This window comes from Anomaloglossus baeobatrachus, unplaced genomic scaffold, assembly GCF_048569485.1.
Source record: "Anomaloglossus baeobatrachus isolate aAnoBae1 unplaced genomic scaffold, aAnoBae1.hap1 Scaffold_2982, whole genome shotgun sequence".
NCBI classification, from domain to species: domain Eukaryota; kingdom Metazoa; phylum Chordata; class Amphibia; order Anura; family Aromobatidae; genus Anomaloglossus; species Anomaloglossus baeobatrachus.
This window is the reverse complement of record NW_027442417.1, coordinates 35,555-49,856: the sequence shown is the minus strand read 5'-3', so window position 1 is coordinate 49,856 and position 14,302 is coordinate 35,555. Positions and strand designations below refer to the sequence as shown.

At 46.2% G+C, this 14,302-nt stretch overlaps 1 protein-coding gene across 1 annotated transcript; it reads right to left on the bottom strand.

The window, feature by feature from the left end:
• Positions 1–10,059: 10,059 nt before the first annotated feature.
• On the bottom strand, positions 10,060–12,049 carry LOC142268026 (uncharacterized; the record flags this gene model as incomplete). Its single annotated transcript, XM_075332347.1, has 1 exon — positions 10,060–12,049. A coding segment is annotated over one exon (1,632 nt), but the record flags the coding sequence as incomplete, so codon positions are not given.
• Positions 12,050–14,302: the final 2,253 nt, after the last annotated feature.

Sequence of the window (14,302 nt, the reverse complement as noted above, 5' to 3'; positions counted from 1 at the left end):
CTGACGGTTCGGATTTTCTGCTTTCCCACCTTCATTGCCCTTGTCTTGTGCTAACGTTGGTTTAGGTGGTAGAACGTTAGTCTTTTTGACTGATACTGGGCCCCTACGTTTTCTGTCATTTTGATGAGGGCTCTCATATCTGGGAGCTGGTGAAGTGGAGCCGGTGGGTTCTCCACAGGTGAAGCTGGTGTCTGCCTTACATTCCGCGATGCCGTTGATGAACTTGCAGAAGTAGGAGAATGGAGGGAAGGAGACTTGGTGCTCTTTTTTATAGTTTGTTCCTACTGTGGTCCACCTTTCCTGCACGTTGTAAGGTAACTTGGCGACTATGGGTTTCACCCCACGAGCGGTGTCCAGGTAGCTAAGGCCAGGTAGGTGTGTGTCTGTTTTGGCCAGCTGGAGCTAAGACAGCAGGTCGCTGAGTTCCTGGTACTTTGAAGCATCCTTGCCAGATATTTTGGGAAGGTCGTATAGTTGTTTCAGCAATGCATCTTCAATTGCTTCAGGACTGCCGAAGCCTTTCTCTAGTCTGTCCCATGCGGTTGCGATACCAGTTGTTGAGCCGCTGATGTAGACGGATCTGAGTCTCTTGATTCTCTCGGTAGACCCTGGCCCTAGCCACCTGATTAGCAAGTCCAGCTCTTCAGCAGCCGTAATGCCAAGATCACGCGTTGCGGTTTTGAAGGCACACTTCCACCCTAGTTTTCGGGCTGGTCATCAAACTTTGTGAGACCGATGTTGGTGAGTTCTCGGCGGATCATGTACCTCGCAAAATCGGACATGTTTGATCTTTCCGACATTGGGGGCACATTTGCTGACTGCGTGGTGCTGGTTGCGTGGTTCGTAGCTTCTTGGTTCGGGAACATGGGAAAGTACGGAGTGGCGTAGGCATTTAGACCAGTGACCGGTTTGGTGTGTACAGTCTCTGTTGTATGCGGGGCCGGAACTACACAGATGTTGGGAGTGTAGCGCCTTGCCGGCATGTTAGGTTGCATGTAGACATGGGCATACAGAGGTTGCTGATGCGCAGGGTGTGGCTGTGCATTGGAACATGAAGCAGGTTCAGTCTGAGGTGCATTGGACTGACCTGGAAGGCTGGAAGTTGTAGGTGGATCAGTGTCTTGAAGCTCTGGAGAAGTGTTAGCGCTGACGGAAATGTTGATGGTAATTGGCAGTTTGTCGGCTTGGCTCAGCACGTAATCTATTGTATGCTTAAGTGAGTCTTCTGTGTCGAGATCACACAAACTGGCATTGCCTTCTTGGCTCCCACCCAGAGCTTGCTCAAAGACCTTTAGCCTTGCCATGGCCGCCACATGTTCACATTCCTTCTGTAAGGCTTCATTTTCTGCCTTTTTGCGTTCAGATTCTGCAATTGTCTCTGCTTCCTTGCGTGCAGATTCTGCTTTCATCTCTGCTTCTCTGCGTGCAGATTCTGCATTCATCTCTGCTTCTCTCTGGGCGAAGATGGCTTGTACTTTCATTGTTTCTGCTTCAGGGCGCGCCTTTATAAGCTGCTCATTGAGGGTTGAGTACCTTGATGAGCCTGATTTGAGTGAGTGCCTTGAGCTCTTAACGGACCTGAATTTGTAAGATGCAGCTCCTGACATTTGCTCCATTTTTGCTTCAGTCTTGCTCACAATGTCGCGCACGGTGCGGTCTCCTTCAGCATTAAGCTGTTGGAAGTCCTGTAGTTCTTTTTGAGACTCAGGCGTATTTGATCTTAGAAGGGTAGAGGAATGATATTTACAAATTTCTTTGTAGGACCGGTATGTTGAGTACAGTTGTTCAAGGGCTCCCTCTGATGGTAGCTCATGAGCACCGGGCGCAGATAAAACAGTCACTTGTTTTTGCACTCTTTGCCACAATAATGTTGTGTGGGTAAGCAGTTCACTTCTGGCTGTTTCTAGGTTCTCTTTAACCTTCCAGGTTGGTTTGGTCAACCGCTTAGATCTTTCACTGTAATTTAAGTGTGAGTCCATGTCTTGCTTTAGATCAGGTAGTGAAAGGGTTCTCTTTGCCTCCATCAAGAAGGGTGAATGCTGCTCTGCACTGGTTGTCAGGGAGACCAATATAATGTTGCAATCTGAGCTGGGCAGCAGCCTGTGTTTGCAGAATGTATTTGCAGAGTCTCTGGCTTCAGCTTACAATTAGCTTATGGGTGATTCTAGGTTTATAGCTGCACACAGTTCTGATTACAGGTTAATACTTTACAGGGCACTTTCTGTCTGCAAGCTGCTATAAAGTTTTATGCTGCGGCTTGTTATCAGCCTCTTGGAGTAATCCTTTCTCTGTATTGTATGCAGTATAGCACTCCTGGTAACAGGGTTCTTTATTGATATAGGTATACTAATCCCAGTCACAGCTAATCCTTTTCACTGTTCTGTCTTTTCCTAGAAGCTGTGAATCCCAAGGGCTCTAATTACCAGTCCCTTAGATAACTGTATGCTTGTACTCACACCACAGGCATCAACAGACAGCTTTAACTCAGCCAGAAGGATGACTTGCAGGAAGACCAGGAGAAACGCTGTAGTTTTCTTCTAGAATCTTGTATTAAGAACAAAGTAAAGGCAGGTGAAAAGGAATAATCTGTACAGGGTTGTACACATGTATCTTCAGCAATGGTTTCTCTACACTAAACGTAGGAAGAAGGGAGAGCATTCTATACAGAAGCCAACTAAGGGAGGAACATAGGGACAATCTTCATACAGTCTAAATCTACCTAATAACAATAAAGGAAAATATGCAATGCAAGAAATATATGCAACATGTTGTTCCCATTTATGGGACACAACAGGGAGGCAGGTGAAACTTTAGAGAGTTAAGGCATATTTATCACCATATGGCTCCCTTCAGCAGTCCCAAATTAAGTCTTCTTGTCCTGCTTGTTCACGAGCTGCTGCCTCTTCCTCCTCTTTTCCCAACTGAAGTTGCCATCTATCACTTTTCCTTCGGACTGGCTGGTCTGGATCTCAATTGACTCCACTCTGGCTTGTCGGGTCTACCTGCAGATGTTATGTTTGCAGGATCTGCATGTTTCCGATCAGTGGAAGTCCCTTCTTTTCCATTCCTCTCCTGTTGCCATGTGCTCCCCTCCTGTAGTATCCTCTTCTCCGCTTCCGAAGGATCCCGGAAAGTCTTTGTGACCCCATCTGTTCCTCTTATTCTTAGTATTGCTGGGTATAAAAGCTGAAATTTAATGATTTTGTGATGGAGGCCAGTGCAGATTTAAATGCTTTTGTTTTTCGTGTGACTTCTGCCAAATAGTCGCCAAATAGTAGAATCTTATGTCTCTGAATGCGTAGTGTCTGTCTCCTATTCCTAAAGGCCTGTAGAATTTCTTATCTTTGTATTCCAGGTCAGTGGCGTAACTAGAGTTTGATGGGCCCTCGTGCAAAATTTGGACCAGGGCCCCCCCCTCCACGTACACCGACACTTAGGGAACGGGATAATGACACTGACACTCAGGGTACAGGATAATGATGCTGACACTTGGCTCTTACCCTCAGCACCCAGATTTCCCATGATCTGGAATCCCTCTATCAGCACACAGCTTTCCAATATTCTGATATCCATCTTGTCCTCAGCACCCAGCTTTCCCATTCTCTGCTATACATCATACCCTCAGCACCCAGCTTTCCCATATCAGAGCATGGGAAAGCTGGGTGCTGAGAGATGTACAGCAGAGCATGGGAAAGCTGGGTGCTGAGGGAAAGAGCCTTTTTCCCTCAGCACAAAACATTCCCATCCCATGCTTGTATCTTTGTCCCCCCTCGTATATAGTTCTCCAAATACTATAATGGCCTCCACATAGCCTTCCATATAGTATAAAGGGTCCCACATAACCCTTCATATATTAGAAAGCACCTCCATAGTCCTCCATGTATTATAATGCATTTCCCATAGTCCTCCATGTACTATAATTCAATAGTTCTCCTTATATTATACTGCGCCCCACCGTCCTCCATGTTTTATAACTCACCCCCATAGTCCTCCATGTATAAAGTAGCCTCCATAGTCCTCCGTATATTATAATGTAGCCCCATAGTCCTATATGTATTACAATGCAGCCCCATAAACCTTCGTATTGTATTATGCAGACCCATACTCCTCTGTTACGGGGGGGACCTGGGGAAGCGTGCCAAGATGGTATATGGACAGCTTCCGCCGGTCAAGGTCCTCTGTGCGGTGTAAGGGACCGCTGCTATGGTGGGAGAAGAGTGAGCGGGTTGCTGCTAGCGATCGTCTGGAATGTCACAGACGATCTGCGTACACCTGTCCGCCCTAACCCGTGAGGGTTGTATGGCACGGGGCTCACAACTCGGTGTACCTGTTGCACGGGGACGCACAGAGGTGCCTACGCACGTGTGCCAGCGGGAGTCACAGGAATATGGCACGAGGGTAGCACAGAGGTGCCCACGCACGTGTGCTTCAGAAACCAGGTGAGTCCGACAGAGATTCAAGGAGCTCACCTGGGACAGGAACACAGCCTGTTAAACGGAATACTGCCGGAGCAGCAAGGCAGGGGCAAGACCTGCAAAATACAATGTCTGTACAGTGGCGTGGCAGCACGCTGCCAGACATCCAAACATAGAAGGACGGTCGCGCGCCGCCATGATGGCAGGAGGGGTTTTTAAGGAGATGTAGCTCCAGCCAAGGGCGGGCGCGAGACGGATGTGACCCAATCATGATCTGTGACGTCCTGGCCCGGCCAGTCAGGATTCAGCACATCACCAGCCTCGTTATCTGGCCGTGTGATACCAGTGAGCGAATCAGAAGACGTCACGTGGGGCACATGCTCAACCTCCTGCCTCTGGGTCATAAAGGCGGGATCTTCGGTTTCACAATGTGCAGAGCTAAGGGAAGTCTTGCTGCTTCCCTGAGCATCTATCCTTTGCACACTGTGCAACCACTCCGACCCTCTGCGATGCTGAGCAGGAGGACACGTGGCAGGCAAGGGATGGGAGACCACTCCATTCCTTACAAGGAATAAACCACTAGGTGTCACCCTTCTGCTGCATCTAGGAGGAGGAAACTCCTGCAGTCTCCCAGGCCTTTGGCGCTGCTGAGTAGGAGGACTCGCGGCAGACAAGGAATGGGGGACCACCTCATTCCTTGCAAGAGGAGAGCCACGAGATGTAACACTCCTCCATGTATAATGCACCCATATAGTCCATGTAAAAGGTGTCCTTCATGTTTATTATGCAGCCCCACAGACCTCCATGTATAATGCAGCCCCATAGACCTCCATGTATCATGCAGCCAGCTCCCCTAAGGCCTCCATGTGTCATGCAGCCAGCCCCCCTAGGGCCTCCATGTGCCATGCAGCAAGCCCCCCAGGGTCTCCATGTGTCATGCAGCCAGCCCCTTCCCAGGCCTCCATGAGTCATGCAGCCAGCCTCCCCCCAAGGACTCCATGTGTCCTGCAGCCAGCCCCCCCCAGGGCCTCCATGTCTCATGCAGCCACCCCCCCAGGGCCTCCATGGGGCCTGGCTGCAGGACACATGGAGTCCTTGGGGGGGCTCTGGCTGCAGGACACATGGAGGCCCTGGGGGGGTCCTGGCGGCTGGCTGCAGGCTTTCTCTAGGTTCTTCTGTTATCCTGGCCTCCTGCATCGACATGCCATTGGTGTTCCTCTCCATCCTCGCCCTCCTCACTGTCGGCGCCATCTTATCTCCGCTCACCCCCTCCTCCCTCTGCTCTGCTCCAGGCTTGTACAGTGTTCCTACGCTCCTCAGGAGATAACGATCCATGCACTGACAGCTGGTGAGTTAGTGCAGCCTCTCTATGTCAGTCTGGGGTGTCATTTGCTCCTTAAGGGTGCTTTAAGTTTTAACCACTCGATCTAGCATTGGTGTAATCGGCTATGCTCCGTGCTCGGCCCAGTGTGAGCCGCTTGCAGTGTCTGAATGGTTTTCACTGGGGTAAAAACATTGCTAAAGGATGTATTGTGTACAAGAAAGAAATCCCACTTTCCCTCCCCTGGAAATGCTATGTTTATTGCCGGTTGCATATGGGTGGAGACCCAAATTGCCCAATCAGTGACTTCCAATAAGGTTCAAGTCAAGTCCAGTTTCCAAATTGAAATTTATCTAAAGTCCATCTGAAAAAGCCGAACCCGAACTTCATCGGGTCCACTCATCTTTATTTGTGGGTAGCCCCATTAAAAAAAATAAGCACTTGGATATCAGACATATAAATCCTTTCGTTTTTCAATTACAACAATTATACTTTTAACATAAAGGGCCTAAATTATGCGGGGGCTACTCCTGATTAATGAAGTGGTGCATGGGAATACGCTGGATCTAGTCTTCTCCCACCTCTGCACACTTCATGACTTCACCAATTCCCCTCTCCCACTCTCTGACCACAATCTTCTCTCCTTTTCCATCACAAACTGTCTTCAAACCCGGGACGCCCCCACTTATTGCCCATACAAAAACATAAGCACCATCAATACCCAGTTGCTATTGAACCATTTGCAGTCATCCTTGGCTCCCATCTCCTCCCTCTCCTGTGCAGACTCTGCAGTGTCACATTATAATAAGACATTGCAGAGTGTCCTGGATGAAGCTGCACCAGCTAAATGCAAAAAAAACCCCCAAAAAACAAGGCAGCGTCAGCCCTGGCACACGCTTCAAACATGTTTCCTACAGCGCTGTTCTAGGTGTGCTGAGCGTCTGTGGAGAAAATCCTTTTCAGCTGAAGTCTTGATCCACTATAAGTTCATGCTCAAAACCTATAATCCTGCTCTCCATCTGGCTAAACAAGTATACTTTACCACTCTCATCACTTCTCTAGCCAACAATCCTAAACTACTCTTTGAAACCTTCCACTCACTCCTTAGCCCTAAAGCACAGCCCCCGGTCACCAACCTAAGCTCTGATGTTCTGACCACTTTCTTCTTACGAAAGATCAACGACATCCGCAAAGAAATCTTTGAAAAATCCCCTCAGAGACTGGACCCCTTCCTCTCCCGCACCTCTAGCTCACTATCAATATTCGAGTCTGTCACAGAAGAAGAAGTGACGCATCTCCTCGCCTCTTCCCACCCAACAACCTGCACCAGTGACCCTATACCATCACATCTCCTTCAGGCTCTCTCCCCAGCTGTCACTAGCTATCTAACCAAAATGTTTAACCTCTCTCTTTCATCAGGTATATTTCCTTCATCATTTAAACATGCCATCATAACCCCTCTACTTAAAAAACCTTCCCTCAATCAGAACTGTGCTGCTGACTACAGACCAGTCTCTAATCTTCCCTTTATCTTTAAGCTCCTGGAACGCTTGGTCCACTCTTGACTAATCCGCTATTTATCTAAAAACTCACTTCTTGATCACTCTCAATCTGGTTTCCGCTCCTTACACTCCACCGAAATGGCCCTCACCAAAGTCTCAAATGATCTATTAACAGCAAAATTTAACGGCCGCTTTTCCCTATTGTTTCTCTTGGATCTCTCAGCTGCTTTTGACACTGTGGATTACCAACTTTTCCTCACCATGCTCCACTCTATTGGCCTCAAGGACACCGCTCTCGCCTGATTCTCCTCCTCTCTCTCCAACCGCTCTTTCACTGTTTCCTTTGCCAGCTCTTACTCCACTCCTCTCCCCCTCACCTTCGGGGTTCCTCAAGGCTCAGTCTTGGGCCCTCTCCTCTTCTCTCTATACACCGCCCCTATTGGACAAACCATCAGCAGATTCGGTTTCCAATACCACTTCTATGCTGATGACACCCAATTATACACATTATCTCAAACCATCACCCCTGCTTTGTTACAAAATACCAGGGATTGTCTGTCTGCTGTCTCTCAAAGCATATCCTCCCTCTATCTGAAACTGAATCTCTCCAAAACTGAGTTTCTTGTGTTTCCTCCCTCTACTAACCAACCTACACACGACATCTCAATTACCTTTGATGATTTAATCATTACTCCAATGCAGCATGCTCGCTGTCTTGAGGTCATATTTGACTCAAACCTCTCCTTCATTTCCCATATACAATCACTCACTCGCACACTGTATATCACCTGCATCTTAAAAACATCTCCAGAATCCGACCATTTTTCTTTTGAAACTGCAAAAACCCTTACTGTCGCTCTTATTCATTCCCGCCTGGACTACTGCAACTCTTTATTGATTGGTCTCCCTCAGACCAAACTCTCCCCTCTCCAGTCCATCTTGAATGCAGCAGCCAGGGTCATATTCCTGTTCAGTCGCTTCACCGATGCCTCCACCTTGTGCCAGTCACTACACTGGCTACCTATCAGCTGCAGAATAAAAAACAAACTCATATCCCTCACCCACAAAGCTCTCCACAGCTCTGCACCACCATATATCTCATCCCTCATCTCTGTCTATAATCCTACCCGCCCCCTTCGTTCCGCAAATGATCTTAGACTAACTTCCTCCATAATACGAACCTCACACCTCCGTCTCCAAGACTTTTCTAGTGCCACGCCAGTTTTCTGCGATTTTCTTTCTTTCCAGTTTTCTTTCTGGGGAATGCACTACCCCAAAGAATGCGACTAATATCCAGCCCCCAAGTTTTCAAGCGTACATTAAAAACTCATCCCTTCAGACAAGCTTATCATAATAACTTACTAACCTAACTGTCCCCCGTCCCACCTTCTAAATGCTACTCATAACCTTCTCTCTCCTATTTCTGTCAACACATCCTACATACAACCAATAGCACGTAAGGGCACCCAAAAGGTTACTGTCTAATGACCAAATCATTCATCTTTATATGTAACCAACAAACATAACGATGGCTGGACCAGATCTACAAGTGTGCTACACCTTTTGTGACCCCCCCCCCTTCCCCATAGATTGTAAGCTTTCAAGCAGGGCCCTCATTCCTACTGTAGCTGTTGAATTATGCACTATTTGTTTTGTTTTTGTCTATACAAGCCCCCACCTGATTGTAAAGTGCTGAGGAATATGTTGGCGCTATATAAATAAACCTTATTATTATTATTATTATTATTATGCATCTTCATGAATCTGGAGCGTTTGACAAGTGGCATGTGCCTCCTTGTGCCATTCTAGAAATATTACTCCCTTCAGGGACTGGAGGGAGATTTCTGGCATAGAGAACACCACAGCTTGTCATGTATTTAAGGAGCTGTGCTGTCATGCCCCGTCCCACCTAAGCTCTGCAAATTTTGGAGTGAAAAAGCCGCCAAAATTTGGCACAACTCAATTTATCCAAATTGTTGTGACTTTTCAAAGCTTTTGTGCCACTTTTTTGGCATAAAAGCTTTGATTAATTGGGACCGGAGTGTCTTAACAACTTCCACATATCTAGGATGTATAGTGTGATTCAATTCTCCTGTCACGGCTGGGAATAAAAGCTATACTGGCCATAAAATACAATACAAAGGGAAGGGGAAAAGAATGCCCTATCACTAGGGAAAGGGGGAAGTGATGGCCCCTGACAATAACCTGCAGCTCACCCTCACTGTCCTCACCAACCCTATACAAGTTCTGTGCACCTTTCGCCGAGCAGGAATATCTCGCCCTAGGCAAACCCTGATCTCCCTAAGTAAGGATGGCAGGTATGAGCTATTCGTCAATACCACTAACGCTAAGGGAGACAAAAGGAAACAATACAGGGGAAACACAAATGCTACCACCTGAGCCCAGGTAGATATCAAAGGTCAAACACTTATCTTAGGAGCAGCTACCACAGAAGTCTCTGGAACAACAAGAGGAGACTACCACTGCAGACCACAACCAGGAACAACTATAAACTGTACCCAAAGCACCCCAGGGTGAGGTTTATAAAGGAAATCAGAGGCTGGCAACTGAGGGGAAAAACTAAGTTTCCCAGGGTCATAGAGTCCGCTGCTTCAGAAACAGAAAACTGTCAGTAAACAACACGTGCTGCCAATCTCTGGGAATTTCTAACACTTGCTGCTACTGGATTGTTTGCCGACCATGACACCTCTGTGACATCCCCTCACTATTTTTGTTTGAAATGTCTACAGCTCTGCCTCAACTCCAGAGGTTCTGAGGAAAAATCATCACATCTAAATAATAAAGATAGCCATGAAGTATATATATTTTACAAGCATTTATTAACAAAACAAGTTTTGAAATGCAATTATATACACTCTGATATACTGCACTTTTTAGTAAATAAAGCAGTGGGTAAACTGAGATTAGTGAATTATCTAATATTTTCGATGGTAAACAAGACATGACTTCCTAATAAAACATTTACCACATTTTGGGTATGAAAATGGCTTCTCCCCTGTGTGAGATCTTTGATGGTTATTAAAATATGATTTCTGAGTAAAATATTTCCCACACTCTGAACAAGAATATTCCTTCTCTTCTGTGTGAGTGTTTTGGTGTTCAATAAGATGTGATTTCTGAGTAAAACATTTCCCACACCCTGAACATGAAAATGGCTTCTACCCTGTGTGAGATGTTTGATGCTCAACAATATCTGATTTCCGAATAAAACATTTCCCAGATTCTGAACATGAAAATGGATTCACCCCTGTGTGAATTCTTTGATGCTCAACAAGATCTGATTTCTGAATAAAACATTTCCCACATTCTGAACATGAAAATGGCTTCTCCCCTGTGTGAATTCTTTGATGCTCAACAAGTTTTGATTTCTGAGTAAAACATTTTCGACATTCTAGGCATGAAAATGGCTTCTCCCCTGTGTGAATTTTCTGATGTCTAACAAGGTTTGATTTCCGAATAAAACATTTCCCACATTCTGAACATGAAAATGGCTTCAACCCTGTGTGAATTCTTTGATGCTCAACAAGATCTGATTTCCGAATAAAACATTTCCCACATTCTGAACATGAAAATGGCTTCTCCCCTGTGTGATTTTTTTGATGATTAGTAAGGGTTATTTTCTGAGTAAAACATTTTCCACATTCTGGGCATGAAAATGGCTTCTCCCCTGTGTGAATTCTTTGATGCTCAACAAGATCTGATTTCCGAATAAAACATTTCCCACATTCTGAACATGAAAATGGCTTCTCCCCTGTGTGAGTTATTTGATGCTCAACAAGATCCTTTTTACGAATAAAACATTTCCCACACTCTGAACATGAAAATGGCTTCACCCCTGTGTGAATTTTTTGATGCATAACAAGATCCGATTTCCGAATAAAACATTTCCCACACTCTGAACATGAAAATGGCTTCTCCCCTGTGTGATTTTTTTGATGCTCAACAAGACCTGATTTCTGAGTAAAACATTTTCCACATTCTGGGCATGAAAATTCCCCTGTGTGAATCTTCTGATGTTTAACAAGGTCTGATTTTCGAATAAAACATTTCCCACATTCTGAACATGAAAATGGCTTTTCCCCTGTGTGAATTTTTTGATGCTCAACAAGATCAGATTTCCGAATCAAACATTTCCCACACTCTGAACATGAAAATGGCTTCACCCCTGTGTGAATTCTTTGATGCTCAACAAGGGCCGATTTCCGAATAAAACATTTCCCACACCCTGAACATGAAAATGGCTTCTCCCCTGTGTGAATTTTTTGATGCATAACAAGATCCGATTTCCGAATAAAACATTTCCCACACTCTGAACATGAAAATGGCTTCTCCCCTGTGTGAATTTTTTGATGATTAGCAAGGGTTATTTTCCTAGTAAAACACTTTCCACATTCTGGGCATGAAAATGGCTTCTCCCCTGTGTGAATAGTCTGATGTCTAACAAGGTCTGATTTCAGAATAAAACATTTCCCACATTTTGAACATGAAAATGGTTTCTTCCTTGTAGGAGCCGTTACATGTTCCACATCCCTGCTGTAACTGTCATTTTGCTTAAAATTCTGTGATAAATCAGACTTTTGGACTTGTTTGAAAAGATCATATGATAAAGCTTTCCGAGGAAGGACTGGAGGTATATCTGTGACAACAGCATACTTTTCATATGTATCATGTGTGATACTTTGATCATCTGTTTTAAATTCTGTAGATATTAGATTTCCATCGGAACTCCCAATACAGTCATCTGCTAACAATAAACAGTTGTTATTTCTTAATGATATTATCTTGAAATTACATTTATGTTTTTAAACCATAACATCAGAAATTAAAATTAGGATAAAATGTATTCTGAATCTGTTGTCCAATTTCGACATCTAAGGCTATGTGCGCACGTTGCGTACTAGCCCTGCAGAAATTTCTGCAGCGATCTGAACAGCACACATGCGCTTCAAATCGCTGCAGAAACAGTCCGTAGTAAAAAAAAAGCCGATTCCATGCGCTCTGCCTGCAGCTCCTCCCATAGACAGAGCGGGACCTGCAGGCAAAGTGCAGGAAAGAAGTGACATGTCACTTCTTAGAACGCGCGCTTCGGGCAGAAGCCGAAGCGCTGCGCTCTAAAACGCCATGTGCGCACGGTTCCTGCATAATCTTCATAGATTATGCTGGGGACGCAGGGCGAATGCAGTTACGCTGCGGTGCAGATCGCAGCGAAGCTGCATGTAATTACGCAATTTGTGCACATAGCCTTAGGCTGCTTTCACACTTGCATTGTGTCTCATCCGCCAGGTCTGTTGCTGCGTCGAAACAATGCATCCGTCAATTTTTGTGTTGCTAACGGACCCAACAGATGAGTTATTTCGCAGGAATCCATCAGCGGCACTACCGCCCCCATCATCACCGCACACACACCGGCACTACCGCCCCCATCATCACTGCACACACTGGCGGCACTACTGCCCCCATCATCACCGCACACACGCAGGCACTACCACCCCCATCATCACCGCACACACCCCGACACTACCTCAGTGACATCCCCGCTGACAGCGTGATTCACTTCAGTTAGTGCGTGGAGCTCACAGAGAGCGGCGGTGTTCTGCTACTGATCCTGTCAGCTTCTGATGTAGCAAAGCTGAAAGCGTCGTGGGACCTCATATGGATTATGTCGGGCCTGGAGCGGTATTTGGGGGATTAATAGAGTGGTAAAAGAGGGGTTTTTTTGTCTTTTATTCCAAATAAAGGATTTTTTCAGGTGTATGTGTTTATTTACTTCCACTTACAGGTTAATCTTGGGGGTGTCTCATAGATGCCTGCCATGATTAACCTAGGACTTTGTGGCAGCTATGGGCTGCCATTAACTCCTTATTACCCCGATTACCACCGCACCAGGTCAATTAGGAATGAGCCAGGTAGAGTCCCGGGACTGTCGCATCTAATGGATGCGGTAATTCCGGGCGGCTGCTGGCTTATAGTTTTAGGCTGGGGGCTCCCCATAACGTGTGGCTTCCCATCCTGAGAATACCAGCATTCAGTGGTGTGGCTTTATCTTGGCTGGTATCAAAATTGGGGGGGACCGCACGCCGTTTTGTTTAATTATTTATTTATTGTACTGCATGATATAGACACGCCCACCAGCGGCTGTGATTGGTTGCAGTGAGAGCTGTCACTCAGCGTGGGGCGCGTCTGACAGCAACCAATCATAGGCGCCGGTGGGCGGGGGAAGCAGTGAATATGAGATGGAATAATGAGCGGCCGGCATTTTTAAAAGCAGGCGAAGCCACCAGAGCAGTGTGACAGCTGTGCAGCGCCGTGTTGGTGAGTATAAGAGAGGGGATGAGAGAGAGACCGACCGACAGAGAGAGATAGAGACCGAGAGAGAGAGACTGACAGACAGAGACCGACCGAGCGAGACCAGGAGTGATTTTAAATGATTTAGATCGTTCTGCTGGACATGCTGAGCATGCTCAGTAGAACGTGACGGAATCCATCAGCGGATTCCGCCGCTTAGCGAATTGCGGCGGAATCCGCCACCATAGACAATCATTAGACACCTTGGCGGATTCCAACAGAATCCGCCAAGGTGCCTTGTTTTGACAACACCAAAAACGCTACATGCTGCGTTCCCTCCGCCCGGCGCTCAGTCAAAATACCGACTCAGCGATGGCCAGCAGATGCAACGCACTTGTGTCACAGTGCGTCGTCAATACAAGTCTATGGAAAATAACACAGTCCGTTAATGAACTGCGCTATTTTCCATAGTGGCGGATTTCGATGAACGCAAGTGTGAAAGCAGCCTAAGAGTTACATCTTTGTTAATTCTAATCTCGCATTTATTGCTCCAGTTCTCTGGAATATGCTACAGTAAATAATCTCATTGATTGCCACAATGTGACTGCAGGATAATGAGGGACAGGGGGCTCGTATACGGTCCCTCACACTAGTGGACCCTAAGGTATTCCTAACGATTGGGTTACGCCTGAAGATGGAGAGTCCCATGCCTTACTATTCTCCTGACCAGATCTAATCTGTTATCCACCAGATAAAGA